We start from the raw sequence: 23,276 nt of genomic DNA on the forward strand, positions 1-23,276 counted from the left end.
TAAAATAAATCAGTTACTATGCGGAGTAGCATATGCCTAACCGCGACTTGGCATGATTCAACTGTACTAACTTTGCACTTGCCATACATTACATACAACAACATAATATTAAGGAGTGAGACAGGATTGGCCCTAGTGTGTGAATGTGAGGGTGAATGTTGTCTGTCTATCTGTGTTGGCCCTGCGATGAGGTGGCGACTTGTCCAGGGTGTACCCCGCCTTTCGCCCGATTGTAGCTGAGATAGGCTCCAGCACCCCCCGCCACCCCGAAGGGAATAAGCGGTAGAAAATGGATGGATGGATGGAGACAGGATTGGCCCTAGTGTGTGAATGTGAGTGTGAATGTTGTCTGTCTATCTGTGTTGGCCCTGCGATGAGGTGGCGACTTGTCCAGGGTGTACACCGCCTTCCGCCCGATTGTAGCTGAGATAGGCTCCAGCACCCCCCGCCACCCCGAAGGGAATAAGCGGTAGAAAATGGATGTATGGATGGAGACAGGATTGGCCCTAGTGTGTGAATGTGACTGTGAATGTTGTCTGTCTATCTGTGTTGGCCCTGCGATGAGGTGGCGACTTGTCCAGGGTGTACCCCGCCTTCCGCCCGATTGTAGCTGAGATAGGCTCCAGCAGCCCCCGCGACCCCAAAGGGAATAAGCGGTAGAAAATGGATGGATGGATGGAGACAGGAGGACACAAACGTTACCCACACTAGCAACGCTATGTGAGTTACATGCTAACATTCCATTTTAATAGCAAAATCATGCATTAGCAAATTTGCTGAAGAAAAACAACATGACTTACGGCTCCCACATCTATAGCTGACCGACGTATAGTTGGCGGAGTGCCAAACTTTATTCTAAGATGTGAAGCTAAGCCTTGGGAAATAAGTTTTTCTGTCAATAGCAAGTATTTCAGCATCTTTGTTTCTCAGAAACACAGCAAACAAGTGAGAGATAATAGTTTTTTCTCACGTTTAGTGTTCATGAAGAGGCCAAAAAGTAACTTTTGGATAAAAAGGCCTTTTCACATTTATATTAGTAATTTTCAAACTGTGGTACGTATACCACTAGTGGTACGTGGGTTGCATCTAGTGGTACAGCAAAGAATCACTTACTTAAATATTCAAACACAGTGTTACTGTTCAAACCATGTGTAATGCTACAGTGGCTAAAATATTAAATACACTTGTGAAATAAAACCTCTGTCTTGTTTTTATGAATATTTAGGCCTATTAAGCTACTTTATTTTAATGTTGGTCATTATGTTGGTAAGTTTGAGAACCACTGTTCTATTTTGTAGAAGGGTGTGGCACAGTCGCTATCTTTGTCTGAGGACAGGATCTTCTGCGCCTGCGCCGATGGAACGGTACGAGCATTCAGCCCGCTTGACCTGCGCTTTGTATGTACACTGCCACGGCCACACGCCCTTGGTGCCGACATCGCCTTCATTACTAAGGCCAGGTGAGTAGAAGCTTTCCTTATTGGCAGTCATGCACTGAAAGATTAAGTGCTTGTCAAGGAATAGTGCTTCCTGCGTAGCAGTCTAAATACAGCGTTGGTATCATAAGATGACAGAAGCACTGTACTCACACACTTCTCTTTTGCCAGTCACTTATTTTGCACCAAGACCGACGCACGCTACCCGGACACCATTGCAATAACCTACGACCCTGTCAGCCACTGGCTCAGCTGCGTCTACAACGACCACAGCCTGTACGTCTGGGATGTGAGAGACGTCAACCGGGTGGGGAAGGTCCACTCAGCCCTTTTCCATGCAGATTGTGTCTGGGACCTTGAGGTAAACACTGGCTAGGAATTATGTAACAAAAAAAAAACAAACTTGTATATAGCAGTCTGAACGATAGGGAAAATGTATTCCTGATTAATGCATTATCCACTGATAAATTAAAAAAAGAACTTGGAAAAATATGTAATCTAGCAATTTAGGGGAAATGGTCAAATATTCCTGATTAATGCACCAAGAGTGTCCTGATCCAATATCAGAAATAAAACAAGTATTGGATTATATCGGTTTGCATCTAAAATCTCTGACATAAGTGCTCCAATACAAGCAGTACTGCATCGTGTTTACTTTTGTAAAGCTGGACAGGCAGTTAACATTTAAATATCCTCCCATAAGCACACAAGGTTGTTTTTCTTGTATTTTGTAAAGTCATTTACAAAACGTAAGATGGCTACTTGGAGCAAGCAGCTACACAACAGCTAAACACACAATAGCACACAAGCTAGACATACGTAAAAATTGTCCCTAACTGAACAATATTACAGTCTAAAACAGCACATCTGTCAATATACACCAGTATTAAATAAATATAGTTTCATTTGACTTACACTTACGAAGTCTCTAAGGCAGAAGTTATTAGAAGATATCCAGTAACGAATGTGTCCGCATTATTCAACTTACTGTGCCATGAGCTTAACGTAATTAATTATTGTGGCCACTAGGTGTCACCAAAATACCAGTTACCACTCTACTTTAATTTAAAGACCGCCCAAGTCCATTCTCGACAATTAGTCATAAATATCCCTCTATCCATTTTCTACCGCTTGTCCCTTTCGGGGTAGGTTAGTGTTTTTCATACCTACCATTGTTCTCTGTTTGGCTAAATTCACTTGATCAAAACCATTCCATACTACATATATACGCATATATCCATATATTAATAAACATATAAATAATGTGTAAATAAATCAGGTTTTAGCCAAAGGCTAACTTTCACTTGTAGTCCCCAGACAGGTTGGTGTTTACATAGAACTAAATAATAACATTCACAAAAAACCCCCACAAAGAATAGTTAAGATCTCCACCACAGACTCAATAGCATTCAGGCAAATAAAGGAGAGTTCAAAAAATAGGTAAATACTTAAAAAATCTAATAAAATGACAAATAAAAAAGAGGAATGTATATGTATTGCATTGTACACAAACCCAATAAAGTGTTGCACACAGCCTAAATAAAATTTCAGGATATAAATGTGAAAATAATGTTTTAGTGCTCATATTATTACCTTGATTAAATTACCTTTTATCATTGTGTTTATTTGTGTGTGTGATAAATACTATATACTGTAAAATGCAAGAAAAAAATCTAGCAATATTTTGAATTTTTACCAAAATGTTATAAAATTATTCTAGGCCTATGTCTCACTGATCCATTAGGTGAAAGTTAAGTTGTGTAATCAAAAGTCCTTCTATAAAGAAATAAATACATCCATCACTAAAATATATATATATATATATATATATATATATATATATATATATATATATATATATGTATATATATATATATATATATATATATATATATATATATATATATATTATATATATATATATATATATATATATATATATATATATATATATATATATATATATATATATATATATATATATATATTTATTTGTATATATACATACACATTTTATTTTCTCGTATGTTTGTGTCAATTTGTTGCATTATGTTGGCAATCTAAATTCTACCTACCTAATTAATTAGGTGTCCATAATCGCATGCTTCCTTAGATGGTTCCAGATGTTCCTGAAACGGCAGCCGGTCTGTCTCCCGCTGCATTCCTCAGCTGTTCGTCAGATAACACCATCAGACTTTGGCACGTGGATGACCGCGCACACATTCGTTCTCGCAACATCCTCAGCAGTGTGAGTTTCGGTTCCAAAGAAACGAGACATCATCATCACACACTTCAACAAAGGTGTCCTGATTTTTCTCTGCTCTTTTGAATGTTGCTTATATTGCAGGACCTTTTTAAGATAATCTACACAGGTGGCAGGACCGTCGCCTCGCACGACCCTGAAAATATGGCCAACGTGAGCGCGGATGGACAATTGGCGGAAAGTAGGGCAGGCGTCAGGACCATTTGTGTCAGCCCTGATGGAAAACACCTGGCGTCTGGAGATAGAAACGGGTTGCTTAGGTGAGCACAGGATTGAAAATTGGCAAGACACATAATTAGGTACACTTGCGCCATGTATGGAGATCCAGATGTATCTAATACTGTGGCTTGTTTGTAGAATATATATTTAATAAGGCTGACCCATGTCTTGTCTTTGTTGTCTTTGTCTTTGTTGCTCAGAGTTCACAAACTGAGTACAATGCAGGAGCTTCTTAAAGTGGAAGCGCATGATGCTGAAATCTTGTGCTTGGAGTACAGCAAACCCGAAACCGGTCAGTGGGTGTAAACATGAATGTTCTGTAAATGCTGCACTTAACCACGGTTTCCTGTAGTTGCCTGGTGCATGATGTACAAATGTAAATAATGAATGAGGAGAGATCAAAGTTGGGACAATGTATACAGGGAAAATTATGTGAAAATGTTTTCAATACTTCGGGATGCTTTATAACAAACATTGTACATGGAAACAACTTAGTAAGAAGCAAAAGAAGAACAAGGACTGAACAATTCTTGTAACAGGAAAAACACATTATATAGAACATTTGTAACACAAAGATATATGGACGCAGAAATTAAGTACAAAACATACAAGAACAAGCTAACTAGCATACTACAAACATGCAGTGATGGGCAAGCTACTTGGAAAATGTAGTAAGCCAAGCTGCAAGTTACTCTCGATTAAATGTAGCTAAGCTACAGAGGAAGCTGTCCCCGGAGAATTGTAGCAATCTACATTAAAAGCTACACGGCAAAAGTAGCTTGCTACATCAACGCTACATTTAACGGAATTTATGTCTTATGGGCCCACATGTGTAATCCATCCATCCATTTTCTAACGCTTGTCCCTTTCGAGGTGCTGGAGCCTATCTCAGCTGCATTCAGGTGAAAGGCAGGGTACACCCTGGACAATATTAATGTTAATTTAACTGAGAATATACAAATGGACCCAGTAGGGGTCCATTACTATTAACTCTTTGTCATTTAGCTGGGGACACCCTACAACTAAGTTCCCCGCACCCCACAGTATGTATTTATTAAGCTTGCCTGTTCTTTGGCCCACCCCTATAATATTATTCATTTTCTCTGCCAACAGTAAAACAACAGCATCTAGCTATATCTTGACAAAAAAACAATGACTTATGTGTTGTATGGAAAAAGTTGGTCATGATTAAGTGTAATAAAACTTTTCATGAACTCAACTCACCTTAATGTGCGCTCCTAAATTTGGGTTGGACGTCTTAGATGAAGAGAGCAGTTATGACGTTTTACAGAGTAAACAACTAGAAAGTAAAATTTTGGGCATTGTTTTCTCTAAACGCATACATTTCTCTATATATGGCCAAGGACACGCATTATTGTGGGTTTCCTGCATCTTCATCACCGAAGGAAAAATCTAATATGCGTGAGAGAATTCCTCTGCCATTTTAAAGGGTCTTTCTTTTTTTTTTGGAGTCGTCAGCTTGAAGCTTACCTCCGACTCCCTTGCCGTGATGTGACATGTTATGATTTTGCTTATTAGTTTCGATAACTCACCTTATCTTGCCTCTGATTGGCCAGTCCGTAATGTTTTACTCTAACTTTAGCCAATTGTGACTCATCATAAGAGCACCAACCAATCATCATAGATTTTCTCCGTTTGTATGGATGTTCTCATTAATCCAGGTCATTGTATTTTCTCTGTATTTTTTTGGCCTGGATTTGGAGACCATTTTCTGTCTTTGTAGCTTGCAGTTTTGATGTAAGCTACCAAGCTACCAACTACAGGAAAAGCCACTTGTTAAAAAAGTAGCTAAACTACCGCTAAGCTACTGGAAAATGTATTAAAGCTACGTAGCTTACCTACATGTAGCTTGTTACTGCCCATCACTGCGAACATGTAGGAAATAATATTACAGTCAATTATTAGACAGGAACAAAAACAACATGAGACAAACATGGGAAATCCTAAATAGTATAATTACAAATGGTGCAGAGAAGGATTACCCTCAATACTTTTCAGATGGAAGCATAAAAAAATGACAGTATGAACAAAAGAGTTGAAAGTCCATTAATAACTACTTTGTGAATATTGGACCAGATCTGCAGGAAATTATTCTACATACCAGATCACTTCAGGACTTGAATGATACCATAAAGAGAAATCCTAACTCAATGTTCATCACGGACATGACAGAAGAGGAAATAATCAAAATTGTGAATAAATGAAAATCCAACACCTAAACTGCTTGTAACGTAATTGATATGGAAACAATAAACAAGGTTAATGAAGAGATTTCAAAACCTTTAAAGAATACCAGCAACCTATTGGTTCAAACAAGCAAATTCTCAAACAAAATGAAAATAGTAAAAGTCGTACCTATTTACAAGACTGGCGACAAACACCAGTTTACAAACTATAGACCTGTTTCCTCAGTTCCACAATTTTCTAAAAGTATTGAAAAATCTGCACCTTATTGCTCTTTTATCCTGCACTACAACGAGCTAATGCAAATAAATTTTGTTTTTATTTGTACTGTAAAGTTCAAATTTGAATGACAATAAAAGGAAGTCTAAGTCTAAAATGATTTCACAACAGATTGCCCCCCGATATATATATTTTTATATATGTGTACAGATATATATATCCATTCATCCATTTTCTACCGCTTGTCCCTTTCAGGGTCGCGGGGGGTGCTGGAGCCTATCTCAGCTGCATTTGGGCAGAAGACGGGTTACACCCTGGACAAGTCGCCACCTATATATATATATATATATATATATATATATATATATATATATATATATATATATATTAATTTCACTATTTGATTTATAATCCATCCATCCATTTGGAAGAAGGGTTACACCCTGGACAAGTCCCCATCTATATATATACAGGTAAAAGCCAGTAAATTAGAATATTTTGAAAAACTTGATTTATTTCAGTAATTGCATTCAAAAGGTGTAACTTGTACATTATATTTATTCATTGCACACAGACTGATGCATTCAAATGTTTATTTCATTTAATTTTGATGATTTGAAGTGGCAACAAATGAAAATCCAAAATTCCGTGTGTCACAAAATTAGAATATTACTTAAGGCTAATACAAAAAAGGGATTTTTAGAAATGTTGGCCAACTGAAAAGTATGAAAATGAAAAATATGAGCATGTACAATACTCAATACTTGGTTGGAGCTCCTTTTGCCTCAATTACTGCGTTAATGCGGCGTGGCATGGAGTCGATGAGTTTCTGGCACTGCTCAGGTGTTATGAGAGCCCAGGTTGCTCTGATAGTGGCCTTCAACTCTTCTGCGTTTTTGGGTCTGGCATTCTGCATCTTCCTTTTCACAATACCCCACAGATTTTCTATGGGGCTAAGGTCAGGGGAGTTGGCGGGCCAATTTAGAACAGAAATATCATGGTTCGTAAACCAGGCATGGGTAGATTTTGCGCTGTGTGCAGGCGCCAAGTCCTGTTGGAACTTGAAATCTCCATCTCCATAGAGCAGGTCAGCAGCAGGAAGCATGAAGTGCTCTAAAACTTGCTGGTAGACGGCTGCGTTGACCCTGGATCTCAGGAAACAGAGTGGACCGACACCAGCAGATGACATGGCACCCCAAACCATCATCCAACCATGCAAATTTTGCATTTCCTTTGGAAATCGAGGTCCCAGAGTCTGGAGGAAGACAGGAGAGGCACAGGATCCACGTTGCCTGAAATCTAGTGTAAAGTTTCCACCATCAGTGATGGTTTGGGGTGCCATGTCATCTGCTGGTGTCGGTCCACTCTGTTTCCTGAGATCCAGGGTCAACGCAGCCGTCTACCAGCAAGTTTTAGAGCACTTCATGCTTCCTGCTGCTGACCTGCTCTATGGAGATGGAGATTTCAAGTTCCAACAGGACTTGGCGCCTGCACACAGCGCAAAATCTACCCGTGCCTGGTTTACGGACCATGATATTTCTGTTCTAAATTGGCCCGCCAACTCCCCTGACCTTAGCCCCATAGAAAATCTGTGGGGTATTGTGAAAAGGAAGATGCAGAATGCCAGACCCAAAAACGCAGAAGAGTTGAAGGCCACTATCAGAGCAACCTGGGCTCTCATAACACCTGAGCAGTGCCAGAAACTCATCGACTCCATGCCACGCCGCATTAACGCAGTAATTGAGGCAAAAGGAGCTCCAACCAAGTATTGAGTATTGTACATGCTCATATTTTTCATTTTCATACTTTTCAGTTGGCCAACATTTCTAAAAATCCCTTTTTTGTATTAGCCTTAAGTAATATTCTAATTTTGTGACACACGGAATTTTGGATTTGCATTTGTTGCCACTTCAAATCATCAAAATTAAATGAAATAAACATTTGAATGCATCAGTCTGTGTGCAATGAATAAATATAATGTACAAGTTACACCTTTTGAATGCAATTACTGAAATAAATCAAGTTTTTCAAAATATTCTAATTTACTGGCTTTTACCTGTATATATATATATATATATATATATATATATATATATATATATTAATTTCACTATTTGATTTATAATCCATCCATCCATTTTCTACCGCTTGTCCCTCTCGGCGTCGCGGGGGAAGCTGGAGCCTATCTCAGCCGCATTGGGGCGGAAGGCGGGGTACACCCTTTGATTTATAATTTCACAATTAAATGTATTATTTTAACATGAGTTAGTGCTGCACTTGTCAGCCCAATATATGGACTACTACTCCTGCACTTCTCTTGTAGAAGTTCCAGAGATGCCGGGTAACCAATCAGGTGTTAGAACCCGATAAAAAAAAAAATACTTTAAATTGTGAAATAATAAATTAATTATTCAAAGAAATCAAGATCATTTTACATTATATTAATTAATGGCACATTTAATATTACATGTATTTATTTCCAATTGCAATTAATTAATGACAAATTTGAGTAATTATTTAAATATGTATTTATTCATTTCATTCTGTCCCATTTGACCTTGCATATTACATTGTGTTCATTGATTAATTTCTCGCCACACAGGTCTGCAGCTGCTGGCCACGGCAAGCAGGGACCGCCTGATCCACATCCTGGATGCCGCTGCCGACTACTGCTTGGTGCAAACCCTGGACGAGCACTCCTCATCCATAACCGCCGTTCGCTTTGCCGGTGAGCCGCATGAAACTTTGTTCAACATCTCACAAACTCATTTCTAATTTTTTCCGCCTCTGTGCTTTCACACATCAATGGTTATTCTGTTAGATTTACAGCACTGCTCCTTTAAATCAGGCATTCCAAATGTTGAATTCCGCTGTTTTTCACGTATTTTTTTTAGATTATAATTTAAAACCTGCCAATTTGGTTGGCGTTAGAGTGGTGACTTTTTTGGCGCTAGGAAAGCTAGGCTAAGCTTGCCTGCGTGTGAAGCGATAAAAAATCAAAGAATGAATGCTTTGAATGATTTAAAAAATTTTGAGTTTGGACCGTGTCATAGTATAGGTTAACTAGTGAGGCGTTAAGGAGGTTGAAAATAATCAGTACATGGGGGAAAAGTATTGCAGCGATGGGAATAATGCGTAGTGAACTGTAATTACCCAGTGGGGGCTGCAGGGGGCAGCAGCAGGCTTGCAGCAGTGTTAGCATCTAGTCTGGGATGAAGAAGAAATTAAGTGTTCCAGTAACTGTCGTCGTGAGTGTGTGCCGCGCTCCTGCCTGTTAGCTATATAGTGCTAGTTTTGTGAAAACAATTAAAAGGCAGACTTGTGCACAGCCATTCTGCCTCCTTTATATCGATGCCGCCATTAGAGTATATTCATGAATTTATTAAGATTACATGTAATAAAAAGCTTGTAGCAAGTACAATGAATGCAATCTTACATCCACAAGTTTACTTAGTGACTCACTAGTTCAACAAAGTATTTGCGATTTTACAATTACAATATTTGTTATCAAATATAGCCATCATATCTCATGTATTCATGAAATGCTTTATAGTGTTGTAGTGAAGATATTTTCTCACACAAGACAGAACTTTGAACTATTGACAAACTTTGGACGTCGTGCATTCTTCGAATGGCTAATATTGATATGGTAAAGATATTTTCTCAACAAAAATAATGAACTAATGATAAAATATGGTTGTTGTACATTCTTGAAATGGGTAATATTGATATGGTGAATATTTTTTCTCAACATGAATAATTAACTATTGATGATGTAGTACAGTTATGCAAAATAGGTGTGGTTTTCTTATTATAGCATCTAATACAGGGGTGTCCAAACGAAAAGAAGATTTTGAGTTGTTTTTGAAGGATTCAATTGTCTTTGGGGTTTTGATGTGGTCCGAGAGAATGTTCCAGAGGCAGGGTGCCAATGAGCAGAAGTCTTAAACTAAAACAAAACATGACCCGGGCAACAGATCATCACAGTACCCCCCCAAAACAGAACAAGTTCAAAAATCACATATTTTAAAAAGAATTGTATGTGAATGAACTATTTTATTTTTGTTACAATAGTCATAATAGACTAACTCGAGGCAAATTTACAATATTCTTCAATGATTATGACATTTCAAGTCAAAATATCTGTATCAGTATCGGCGATACTAGCCCTGTATTTATTTGGTATCGGATTCATACCAATATTCCTAGTATCACACACCCCTCATCTGGTTTACACTATTTGCACACAAGTACTAGGACATTTCACGCTATGAATTACAGTCCCGATTATTTTGCTCATATAGCTTACTGTACTGTATGTGTATTTCTGCATAATTATATGTCTGTTTTCCTGTTGTTCCTCAGCCAATGACAGCAAGGTGAGGTTGATCAGCTGTGGTGCGGATAAAAGCATCTATTTTCGCACTGCCCATACGGTAAGCTTGAACCTTATAGCACACATGCCACACCTGCGAGAGGTCCTAAATCTGAAAATGTGTAGCTTCGCATTACGTCTGGAATTAATAGTAAGAAGCCAACAAGGCTACAACCAAGCAATAGATTATATACATAATTCATATGGCGTTTATTTTATCACGTTGTTGGTCATCAAATGTGTTGTCAACTTGTCAATCAGACGGGAGTTGAAGATGAGTTGAATCAACAGCTTCTTTTCACTTAACAAGGAAACATCACAATGGCTTGATCTATATATGCATATATATGTGCATATATATATATATAATGTGTAACCTGGAACCTGGAAACTGATTCAGCCCCTCCGACAATGTTTTTTTTTTTACATCATGTAACTTCAAAGGAGTTGCAGGTTACATAACTTAAAGTGCTAAAAGGTGCTGCATTCTTTCCTCTTGGTGAATCACTCCTGGTTTACTGGGCCAGGGTTTTGTTGCACAAGAAGTCACCTAATTCCTCCTACATTCGAATGCACAATTCAGGCTGTTGCTGCCTCGACTCCCAAACATTAAGTTTTATGGAGCACAATAAGCAAAGGCTTGTTAGTCTTAGGTAAGATTTATGGAGCTCTCTTGGCTGGCCTGCAGAAACTCAATGAGCATCCCCATAATCACACACTGGTAGGGCAATCAGCAGCGCCTAACAAGCTTCGAGGGTCTTTTGAACATTTGTCTGATTGCATGTGGACACGTGAACATTGGTCATTTTTTAAAATTTAAAATGTCTCGCATTGAAATTTACTAAAATCAATTTGATCGGTGCTTGGCCCCCCAAAACGGTACAATGTTAAATGTTTAAAATGTATTTTAAAAAGAAAACAAATACTTAGATTATAAACATTGTATGAATACAATAGAATGTAATACAAATAACTACAATAGTTGTATGAAGTAATGTTATAATAATTTACATTATTTACCTTGGTTAGTGGACTTCTACGGTATCTTTTCCAGCTCCTTCTCCATCAAACACACCATCAGCAGCTTCTCCATATTTTCATGGATAAATGTCAGGGTTCAAGGGTTTTATTCGTCACATGCAGAATACACCACAGTGAAATGCTTTTTTCCATGCTCTTCAGATATTGCGTACAGTGGGATCCAAACACTAGTTGCTGAATCTAATACACTAAATACAAAAAATACAACAATTTGAATAACTCTGATGTACATTAATTACAAGACAATAAGTTGCACAATAATGTCCGCTGTTTAGATATTATTTTAACATCCTTGGCTGGCGTTATCGACTCATTCTGCCTCACTATAATGCAGACTAGCAGTGTTACGCTCCAACTGCTTCACCAAGTTAGCTAGCTACACGCTCAGTTATACTTTTGATGATTTCTTTCTTTAATTTAATTATGTCTTTATCATTAATTATCTTAAATTATTATGAGTATCATCCACTTCTTATTCCCATTACTGTCCTTCACATTCCTTCCCATGGTTAGAAAAACAAAGTTATGTCCATCTCGAGCTATAAGCTAATGCCAGCGAGTAAGAGGTTCACTACCTGAGAGGAGGCTTGTAAAACAAACTCACACATTAAAGTATAACAGTTAGTTCGAGAGACAGCCCTGCATTCATTGGAGGTGGTATTGTGCTGAAATGAGATGACAAACATTTTTTTAGCTAGTAATGACATTACTGGAGAACACCTTGTAAACATTTCAGTAAACAAACAAAAATATTTTTCCATTCAATTCCATGCTATTTTTAATGTTGCAGAGTGACAAAGGAGCAGAGTTCCGTCGTTCCCACCACACGGTGAGGAAGACCACGCTGTATGATATGGGTGTAGACCCCACCTGCAAGTACGCTGCTGTCGGCTGCCAGGACCGCTGCATCAGGTGCGTTCAAAGCGGTGCAATGAAACGGCAAGCTTGCGTGCTGATGGTATGTGTATTTTATCGCCAGGATTTTCAATATCAGCAGTGGCAAACAGAGGAAGCTGTACAAAGGATCGCTGAGTGAAGACGGAAGCCTACTCAGAGTAATGTCTCTCAATGTTCTCTTCGGAAGACAGATTTCTTGCAGTGGATATTTACTTGTGGTGGCTTTTCATGCAGGTTCAGATCGATCCATCAGGCCAGTATGTGGCTGCAAGCTGCTCCAATAAGAACATCAGCATGTTTGACTTCTACACTGGCGAGTGTGTGGCCACCATGTTTGGACATTCTGGTAAGAGACCAGCAGAGGCAACAGATATGTGGACATAAAACACACAATCCGGTTAACAAAACTAGCTTGTTTGATTTTCAGAGATCGTCACTGGGATGAGGTTTACTTACGACTGCAAGCATTTGATCAGTGTGTCAGGTGACAGGTGAGGCGAGTGCACATGTTGTACCCCACAAACTACAAGCACAAAAATGAGACAAACTGTACAGTATCGATAAAATAAGGCACACTTTTTCATTCAGTTTTTGTGCTGCATCTCATTAGATGGAGCTACTTACACATTACACGGTCCAAATAGAGTTGTCAAATAATGGTCATGTGATTAGGATGCATGCTCCATGATAAATAACAATCAGTTTCATCCTTTGCGACAGCGGCAAACGAGTGTGGAAATGAGTATGCTGATAGCTGCTGAATTTTTAAAGCTTATGTGGGCCTTCATCCTCTAGCTGCGTCTTGGTCTGGCGTCTAGCTCCTGAAATGACCATAAGCATGAGAGAGAGGCTCTTTCAGCTCAGGCGGAATGCACCCGCTCACAAGAGCGCCCCCCTCAGGTGAACCACTCATATAAGGATTCACCTGAGAAGGTTCTAACCTTTTTCTGAATCCACCATCTTTTTTTTACATCAATTGTTTTGTTTTTGATTGCAGGCGAGAGGCGTACAGCGCTCCTGCTCTGGTTGGCCTGTCCTCTGACAGCGACCACAACCATGAGCGCGAGGACGAAGATGAAGGTCACAACAAAGACTCCAACGACCAAGAAGAGATCTCGGCCATTAACACGTCCTCAGACAGCAGTCATGGCGAAGAGGACACAGGTTCAATCAAAGCATTAATGTTAAATAGTGATACCTTTCCATGAAAAATATTGATATCCTGGGATTGTTTTTCATCCAACAGGTGGTTCAGATGAAGGACCTGACTGGGAACTAACAAAAGTAAGTGATGCAAAATTGATATTATGGAGGGTCAAATGGGACCAAATTAAATAAATACATAAATGTGTTTATAGTTGTGTTATTAAATAATTATACCGTATTTTCCGCACTATAAGGCGCACCTAAAAACCTCCAATTTTCTCAAAAGCTGACAGTGCGCCTTATAATCCGGTGCGCCTTATATATTGACCAATATTGATCCTCCAACAGGTAAAAGTTTCAATCAATCGCAACTACTCAATCCAACAAAACAATACACAGCAATACCATAACAATGCAATACAATTCCAAAACCAAACCCGACCCAGCAACACTCAGAACTGCAATAAACAGAGCAATTGAGAGGAGACACAAACACGACACAGAACAAACCAAAAGTAGTGAAACAAAAATGAATATTATCAACAACAGTATCAATATTAGTAACAATTTCAACATATCAGTGATTAAAAATCCCTCATTGACATTATCATTAGACATTTATATATAAAAAAAAAAAAAGAACAATAGTGTCACAGTGGCTTACACTTGCATCGCATCTCATAAGCTTGACAACACACTGTGTCCAATATTTTCACAAAGATAAAATAAGTCATATTTTTGGTTCATTTAATAGTTAAAACAAATGTACATTATTGCAATCAGTTGATAAAACATTGTCCTTTACAATTATAAAAGCTTTTTACAAAAATCTACTACTCTGCTTGCATGTCAGCAGACTGGGGTAGATCCTGCTGAAATCCTATATATTGAATGAATAGAGAATCGTTTTGAATCGGGAAAAAAATCGTTTTTGAATCCAGAATCGTGTTGAATTGAAAAAAATCGTTTTTGAATCGAGAATCGTGTTGAATTGGAAAAAAAAATCGAATTTGAATCGAATCGTGACCCAAGAATCGATATTGAATCGAAGATTCACAGCCCGAGTATGTGTATATATATATATATATACACACACACACATATATATATATATATACACACGTACCGTATATTTCGGACTATAAGTCACAGTTTTTTTCATAGTTTGGCCGGGGGTGCGACTTATACTCAATAGCGACTTATGTGTGAAATTATTAACACATTACCGTAAAATATCAAATAATATTATTTAGCTCATTCACGTTAGAGACTAGATGTATAAGATTTCATCGGATTGTTTGGTAAACGTATAGCATGTTCTATATGTTATAGTTATTTGAATGACTCCTACCATAATATGTTACGTTAACATACCAGGCACGTTCTCAGTTGGTTATTTATGCGTCATATAGGGCTGGGCGATATGGCCTTTTTTTAATATCTCAATATTTTTAGGCCATATCGCGATACACGATATATATCTCGATATTTTGCGTTAGCCTTGAATGAACACTTGATGCATATAATCACAGCAGTATGATGATTCTATGTGTCTACATTAAAACATTCTTGTTCATACTGCATTAATATATGCTCATTTTAAACTTTCATGCAGAGAGGGAAATCACAACTAAGTCAATTTACCAAAACTGTATTTATCAAACAGTTATTAAGCAGTGGCACACACATTCATGTCATTTCCAAAACAGAAAGTGCAAGATTGTCAGAGACATTTTAAAACAAGCTATTAGTGCACTTTTGTGCATGGTGTCACTAAGATGACTTATCAAAACAACACTAAATTAAAGTGCACTTTTTGTACAGAACGCCACTACAATAGTTTAAAAACATGATGTCACACAAGATATTTCAATAAGTGTCAAATAAAAATGAGCGGCATAATAGGAAATCAAATAGTGTTCGTCTTTCGCTATGTGGTAGATTCCTGCGGACGTTATCTCCTTTTGTTGTCGACTCTTTTTTTCGTTCAGTGTTGATCTGGAAATGTTTGCCTCGGCATTTTGATGGTGTGGGCGTGTGGCACCGAATGGAGATGTTGACATGCGGAGTAAGCACTCTTCATTCTCTAGCAGGTGACTTTTCAAATGATGCTACATATTAGCAGTAATGCTACATTTTGTATAAATGCTTTTGGCCCACACTTGACAAATTACGGTTGTTTGTTCGACATATTCCTTCTTGAAGCCAAACCACCGCCAGACGATGGATCCCCTACTGTTTTTCTTGGGAATTAATTCTTCCTTCATTTGTTACCAGATTCGCACCTTCTTTCTCTCGTATTACCACTCGCATCACAGCTAACTTTAGCCATGCTGCTACCTCTCTGCTCCGCGAGGGTATATACGTATGTAACGTATGACGTGACAGTATGTGACGTATGTAGAAGGTGCGCTTGCTGTCTGTGAGAAGGAGACACAAGAAGGTGTGGGAAGAGCCTGTCGTGTAATGCCAGCAGCTAAAAGCAACTGCGTGAGAACGTATACTCGAATATCACGATATAGTCATTTTCTATATCGCACAGAGACAAACCCGCGATAAATCACGTATATGGATATATCGCCCAGCCCTAGCGTCATATAACGTACACTTATTCAGCCTGTTGTTCACTATTCTTTATTTATTTTAAATTGCCTTTCAAATGTCTATTCTTGGTGTTGGGTTTTATCAACTACATTTCCCCCAAAAATGCGACTTATACTCCAGTACGACTTATTTATGTTTTTTTCCTTCTTTATTATGCATTTTTCGCCGGTGCGACTTATACTCCGGAGCGACTTATACTCCGAAAAATACGGTATATGTGTGTTTTTAAATGTAACATTCATTTATTTCATGTGAAAATAAATACAATTATTTTATAATTTATTACATTTTTTACAATATGTACTTCATTATTTCATGATTTGATTAAATATTTCAGAATTTTATAATCAATTAAATGATTAATAACTAAATGTACTTTTACATCAAATAAAACAATGACACTCTTTCAAAAGATTGATGTATTAATTTAATTTGATCCTCCATAGGATATAGTTTGAATAAAGTGATGTTAAGCGCTGAAATAAAATGTCATAATCAATGGCTATCCAATAAAATACTTCTTTTGACATATATATAAACAATGTTGGCATATTGTTCTCTTTAGTGTTAATTTAGTGTTGTTGTCCTAGAGCCCGGGGGGTCTGGTACCGTGTAGTTTCTCTAGAAATTGCTTCTAAATGATTACATTTGACATTAGATTACTTTGGATAAAGTTGACGTTGATTATCAATTGAAATGTGCGACAATAAAAACATCAAATATCTTTTCACAATATTATTCAATTTTAATTGCTATTTTTGAGGTCAATATGTGAAAAATTGCATGATTTTTCTCAAATTCTAACATTTAAAAAAAAATTATTTGAATGTTATGTGTACATGAAGGATTGATCAAAATGTATCTCACATGATACCACTCAGTCAACCAAATTCTGCATTTTATGCACTAAACTGTTACAGCCTTGTAACTGTTTTGGACTTATGTATCCTTTTTCTCTGTGTGGTATTTTAGGTCTTGTCCTGTTCCCTTATTTTGGAGTATTTACTTCCTCATGCCGTGGACAGGCTTCCACACCTGCTGCCTGATTGGCAAGCGGGACACACCTGTACCCGGTTGCCAATTAGTCTCGTTTTTCATCCCGACACTGTCTGGAATATGCTTTGCATTACTTCACGCACACGTGTTGTTCTTGATACAAAACAAGTTCCGTTTCTGGTGCACTCGCCTTCTTTTGTTTTTTCTCCACTTCTTTTTGTGAGTGATTTTTCTGTTCTTTACTTCTCTTCGTGTAAGCGCGCCTTTTGTTCACATTATATCATGTTATTTTACTCACCGTCTGCCTTCTGTCTCTGCATCCTTGGCATCACGCCGCGACGGTGGTTCCAGCTCCTGACATAAACATTGAAATTCTTGATTATATTTGGTTACTTAGCCATTTTTTATGTTTTACTTATTTTTGGTGTCCCCCAGAAATAAGTATATTATATTTACATAAAAAGAATAAAATGCACAAAATATTCCATTATATAAATATTACTCCCATTACATTTAACAATAACTTTTTCATTATTGTCGTTACCTTTCCTCTCTTGATTGGCTGATCGTAATCACATGGTTATACTGCGATGCATGTGATTTAAGTTAAGAACTACCGTATTTTTCGGAGTATAAGTCGCACCGGCCGAAAATGCATAATAAAGAAGGAAAAAAACATATATAAGTCGTACTGAAGTATAAGTCGCATTTTTTGGGGAAATTTATTTGATAAAACCCAACACCAAGAGTAGACATTTGAAAGGCAATTTAAAATAAATAAAGAATAGTGAACAACAGGCTGAATAAGTGTACGTTATATGACGCATAAATAAACAACTGAAAACGTGCCTGGTATGTTAACCTAACATATTATGGTAAGAGTCATTCAAATAACTATAACATATAGAACATGCTATACGTTTACCAAACAATCTGTCACTCCTAATCGCTAAATCCGATGAAATCTTATACGTCTAGTCTCTTACATGAATGAGCTAAATAATATTATTTGATATTTTACGGTAATGTGTTAATAATTTCACACATAAATCGCTCTTGAGTATAAGTCGCACCCCCGGCCAAACTATGAAAAAAACTGCGATTTATAGTCCGAAAAATACTGTACAAATGATTTACTGGTAAGGAAGGCCAGTAATGTGGTGGCAATGGAGCGAGACTCTCTGGCGGTAGTGTCAGAGAGGAGAAGTCTAGCAAAGCCCCTAGCCAGACTCCCAAAATGCAACACAGAACGACACAGGAAGTCCTTCATACCGACAGCCATCAGACTGTATAATGCATATGTTCCTTTTTGACTGTACTTGTGTTACGTCTGTGGGGACGCATAGCTGCGCTGGTAGCGTTCCTTCCAATACAGAAGACAAGCAGGAGTATCGTGGAGGTAAGATGAAGTATATTTAATTATTTTAAGGCAGGATCAAAAATACAAAACAGAGGACGCTAGCAAGCGTGGAGCTAAACAAAAACCAAAATGTCACCAAGGGTGAAAAACGGGGAATGCTGGAGGGCAGAATAATCTAATGAGCGAGGAGAAAACCAGGGGAACGTAAATGTTGCATAAAGCAAACATTGACCCAGCAACTACTGCTGGGTGACAGGAAACTATAAAGGGGAGTGATTAACCAAAACACCTGGTGGGAACACTAATTGCAAAACTAAGACAGGTGAGGAGAATCAGTGCCCGTGGAAACCAACAGTAAACAGGGAAAGAGTGTGCACCCAGGAAACAGACTAAAACAGAAACTTAACCAACATAAATCATGCCATGATCCGGGTAACGGATCATGACAACTTGAATGTATAATAGACTGTATTTATATTATTCACATGTGAATAATGCTGTATAATAGACTGTGTTTATATTATTCACATGTAAAAAATATCTAAGTGTTTATTGTTTATCGTGAGCGAACTGTGGTGCTTCTATTCTATTCTATAAAAGGCTCCAATCTTAATTAAATAAATATACATATACTACTTCTTACTACTACTTATAATAACTAGAAAGCAATTGTAATCACTTGTTCCCTATCTTTTATTTCTGACATTCCCTGAAAGTTTAATCACAATTTGCCCCACTGTCGATGTCACTGTGGTTGGTGGCGGGGCCGCAAGCATACACACAAAAAGAAGTTTAAATTCATAAGTTAACGTGGTAGAAATGATCCGGATTATCTCCAAATTGTCTGAGCAATTTATAGCAGAATGAAAGAAACGGAGTGAACACTCTTCTCAGTCTCCACTATATTTCTCTCTGTGGGGCCGCGAGCATACACACATGGAGAAGTTATGACTTGTTCCTTATCTCATTTTGGACATTTCCTGAAAGTTTCATGAAAATCAGCCCATAACTTTTTGGGGTTATTTTGTTAACTAACTAACTGACCGACAAACCTGCTAACGGAGGTAATAATATAGTAATAATGTTTTTTTCCATGTGATCACAGCCCGCAGTGACCACACCCGGCACCAGTGGTCGTCCTCGCAGGCGCTGGTCTCATCGTATGGGCTCCTTGGAGTTGATGGTCAAGTCCATGCTGGACCTGAGGCAGCTGGAGACCTTTGCCCCTAACAAACCTGCCGACTCCAACACTCGTGACAGAGACAGACGCAGCATGTCCAGCCTCCACGAGTCCATGGTGAACTTGAACTTCCCCAGAAGATTCTAACGCCTGAATTTAATTTTGCAGCGGCTCACTGTCTGGCTTTTGACAGCAGCACTTTGAGGAGCAGGCCAAGCGGTGTCTGCCTATGCGAAGCTGTGATTGGACAACAACGGATGGCAATAAGGAGGAAACGGGTCTACCAGACATGTACGCCTCATGGGGAGCAAACATCAGTGCTCATGCATGATTTGTCTGTCACCATTTTCCTAATTGTTCTACAGTGATTGCATGGTGAAGGATCCACCATGCCACAAGGCCCTCAGTAAGAGCCAGGACAGCTACAGCCCAGATAGCGCCTGCTCGCTGGACTATGACAGTCCTGATGGAGTCCTGAATGGTGAGCAAAGAAGCAAAACTCTACTCGGTTTTTTTTAATGATGTCTGGATTTCAGATAACTTGGAGCTTCTGGTAAATATGTTGTGTCTCACTTGTGTTTCCTTTTGCTGCCAGACTCTGCAGTATCCCTCAGCTTAGACAGCTCAGATGATGATGAGGAAAAGATGGAAAATAGCAAGGATGAAGAAGAGGAAGCAGAGAAGGCTGAGACCACTAGCGTTGATGAAGCGCTCAGGACAGTGACAGCCGAGCTTGACAGCCCAGAAGATTTCCTCAAGCAGAACTTTGAGAGGCTTGTGGACATTTGCAGCACAGGTTAGAGAACTTTGAAGGAACATTTTGACTTTTAGAGACAAAAAAAGTTCAAGCTTCTGTAAGTCACCAAAAAATAGAATAGCGTGTGTTACGAATAGTGGTTCATGAGATCAGAAGTTACACTGAATAAAAAAATGTTAATCACAACTTACTCATATGCGCGTACACAAAAGAAATGTTCAAAAATGACCAGTGAGTAAAATGAATGTGTGTATTTAAAGGGCGTGGCATACATAGTTGGACCATGAAGAGGGCGGGACTACAGCCAACAATCTGGGTCATACAGCATTTGGACATTTAGCTATGTTAGTTATTTTATCTTTTCTTGGTTTGTGTTCTGCAGCTGAACCCAGCAGAGTCCCAAGGCTCAGCATGTCTTCACGCTTCCTAGCCAGAGGACATCATAACAGGTTTGTGCTTCATTTGCACCAATCAAAGGTTTGGAGACACTTCCAAATTCAATAGCGTAGGAACAGGAAGACCTCTCGAAATCCTCTATGGAAAAGACAAAACCAAGGACCCAGATTTCCCTCGGCCGGACACAGGTCACCGGGGCCCCCCAATGTAGCCAGGCCTGGAGGTGGGACTCGATGGCAAACACATTGTCCCGACCGGGCTCTTGGGACTCACGTTGACACGCAGCAAGAGCTCTGAAACCAATCTTCTCGAGAGGGGCTGGACTCTGTTCCAGTGGGGCGTTGCAAACAGTGAGGGACGATGGTGGCAATACTTGGTGCCCCACGACTGAGAGTCTGTACGTTGGAGTTTAACCCAGAAAACGAGAGGGTAGCTTCTCTTTGCCGCCGGGTGGGGGGACGGGTCCTGACTGTTGTTTGTGCTTATGCACCAAACAGGAGTTCAGAGTACCTGACCTTTTTGGAGTCACTAGAGTATGTACTGGAAGTTGCTCCCCCAGGTGATTCACTTGTTCTGCTTGGTGACTTCAACGCTCACTTTGGCAACGACAGTGAAACCTGGAGCGGTGTGATTGGGGAAAAAAGGGCCTCCCAGATTTAAACCCGAGTGGTGTTTTGTTATTGGACTTTTGTGCTCGTCACAGATTGTCCATAACGAACACCATGTTCAAACATAAGGGTGTCCATATGTGTATTTGGCACTAAGACACCCTGGGCCGCGGTTTGATGATCGACTTTGTGGTTGTGTCATCGGATTTGCGGTCATTTAGGTGAAGAGAGGGGCATAGCTTTCCATCAATAACTACCTGGCGGTGAGTTGGCTTGGATGGTGGCAGAAGATGCTGGACAGACCTGGCAGGCACAAACTCATTGTGAGGATCTGCTGCGAAAGTCTAGCAAAGGGTAAGAATAACTTTGAACATGTCACAAGGTAGGCGCTGGACATTGAGTCCGAGTGGACTATGTTCTGTGCCTCTATTGTCAAGGTAGCTGATCGGAGCTGCAAGGTGGTTGCAGCCTGTCAAGGCGGTAATCCCAGAACCCGCTGGCGGTCACCAGTGGTGAAGGATGCCGTCAAGCTCAAGAAGTCGCACTGGAGCCCGGTCCAGGAGGCAAAAACTTGTACATGGAAAGAGTTCGGGGAAGCCATGAAAAACGACTTTCAGGCTTCGAAGCGATTCTGGACTACCATCTGCCACCTTAGGAGGGGTAAGCAGTATACTGTCAACACCGTGTATGGTGGAGATGGTGTGCTGCTGACTTCGACTTGGGATGTTGAAGATCGGTGGAGGGAATACTACGAAGACCTTAATCACACATACACGTCTTCCTATGAGAAAGCAGTGCTTAGGGAATCTGTGGTTTTTCTCAAGCTAATGTTGCTTAGTTAAAAAGCTCCTCGGTGGAAGGGCCCCGGGGGTCGATGAGATTCGCCAAAAGTTCCTTAAAGCTTTGGATGCTATGGGGCTGTCTTGGTCGACAAACTCTGCAACATTGCGTGGACATCGGGGGTGGTGCCTCTGGCGATCCTCTCTTTAGGAAGAGGAACCGGAGGGTGTTTTCCTATTCAGGTATACGTTTTTTCCTATTCAGGTATACTGGAGCGGAGGCTATGCCAGATAGCCCAACCTCGGATCCAAAAGGAGCGGTATGGTTTTTGTCCTGGTTGTGGAACTGTGGACCAGCTCTATACTCGGCAGGATTCTCAAGGTTGCATGAGAGTTTGCCCAACCAGTCCACATGTGCTTAGTGGACTTGGAGAAGGCGTTTGACTGTGTGCCTTGGGAAGTCCTGTGCGGAGTGCTCAATGAGTATGGGGTATGCATACTGATTGGCAGTCCGTTCTCTGTAGGATCGGTGTCAGAGCTTGGGCCACGCTGCCGCCAGTAAGTCGGACCTGTTTTCAGTGATGGTTGGACTCCGCCAGAACTGCCCTTTGTCACGATTCTGTTCATAACGTTTATTGACAGAATTTCTAGGCGCAGTCAGAGCGTTGAAGGGATCCGGTTTGGTGGCTGCAGGACTAGGTCTCTGCTTTTTGCAGATGATGTGGTCCTGCTGGCTTCATCTGACCAGGATTTTCAGCTCTTACTGGATTGGTTTGGAGCAGAGTGTGAAGCGACT

General features: G+C 39.5%; 1 protein-coding gene across 3 annotated transcripts in view; it reads left to right on the forward strand.

Annotated features, from left to right (window-relative positions):
• Positions 1 to 23,276, forward strand: part of LOC133576086 (mitogen-activated protein kinase-binding protein 1-like) — a 43,673-nt gene that overhangs the window by 12,613 nt on the left and 7,784 nt on the right. For 2 of the 3 annotated variants that reach the window (XM_061929043.1, XM_061929045.1), the window contains exons 8-26: positions 1,299 to 1,459; positions 1,607 to 1,796; positions 3,549 to 3,683; positions 3,783 to 3,958; positions 4,118 to 4,209; positions 8,944 to 9,069; positions 10,707 to 10,777; positions 12,548 to 12,669; positions 12,737 to 12,812; positions 12,889 to 13,000; positions 13,082 to 13,145; positions 13,450 to 13,554; positions 13,652 to 13,818; positions 13,901 to 13,938; positions 19,866 to 20,057; positions 20,134 to 20,231; positions 20,306 to 20,421; positions 20,536 to 20,736; positions 21,080 to 21,146. In XM_061929043.1, coding sequence (XP_061785027.1) covers positions 1,299 to 1,459; positions 1,607 to 1,796; positions 3,549 to 3,683; positions 3,783 to 3,958; positions 4,118 to 4,209; positions 8,944 to 9,069; positions 10,707 to 10,777; positions 12,548 to 12,669; positions 12,737 to 12,812; positions 12,889 to 13,000; positions 13,082 to 13,145; positions 13,450 to 13,554; positions 13,652 to 13,818; positions 13,901 to 13,938; positions 19,866 to 20,057; positions 20,134 to 20,231; positions 20,306 to 20,421; positions 20,536 to 20,736; positions 21,080 to 21,146 — 2,309 coding nt within the window. The remainder of the gene's footprint in view (positions 1 to 1,298; positions 1,460 to 1,606; positions 1,797 to 3,548; positions 3,684 to 3,782; positions 3,959 to 4,117; positions 4,210 to 8,943; positions 9,070 to 10,706; positions 10,778 to 12,547; positions 12,670 to 12,736; positions 12,813 to 12,888; positions 13,001 to 13,081; positions 13,146 to 13,449; positions 13,555 to 13,651; positions 13,819 to 13,900; positions 13,939 to 19,865; positions 20,058 to 20,133; positions 20,232 to 20,305; positions 20,422 to 20,535; positions 20,737 to 21,079; positions 21,147 to 23,276) is intronic. The other variant, XM_061929044.1, reaches the window with a different exon arrangement.

The sequence above is a fragment of the Nerophis lumbriciformis genome, linkage group LG34, assembly GCF_033978685.3.
Source record: "Nerophis lumbriciformis linkage group LG34, RoL_Nlum_v2.1, whole genome shotgun sequence".
Lineage (NCBI taxonomy): Eukaryota > Metazoa > Chordata > Actinopteri > Syngnathiformes > Syngnathidae > Nerophis > Nerophis lumbriciformis.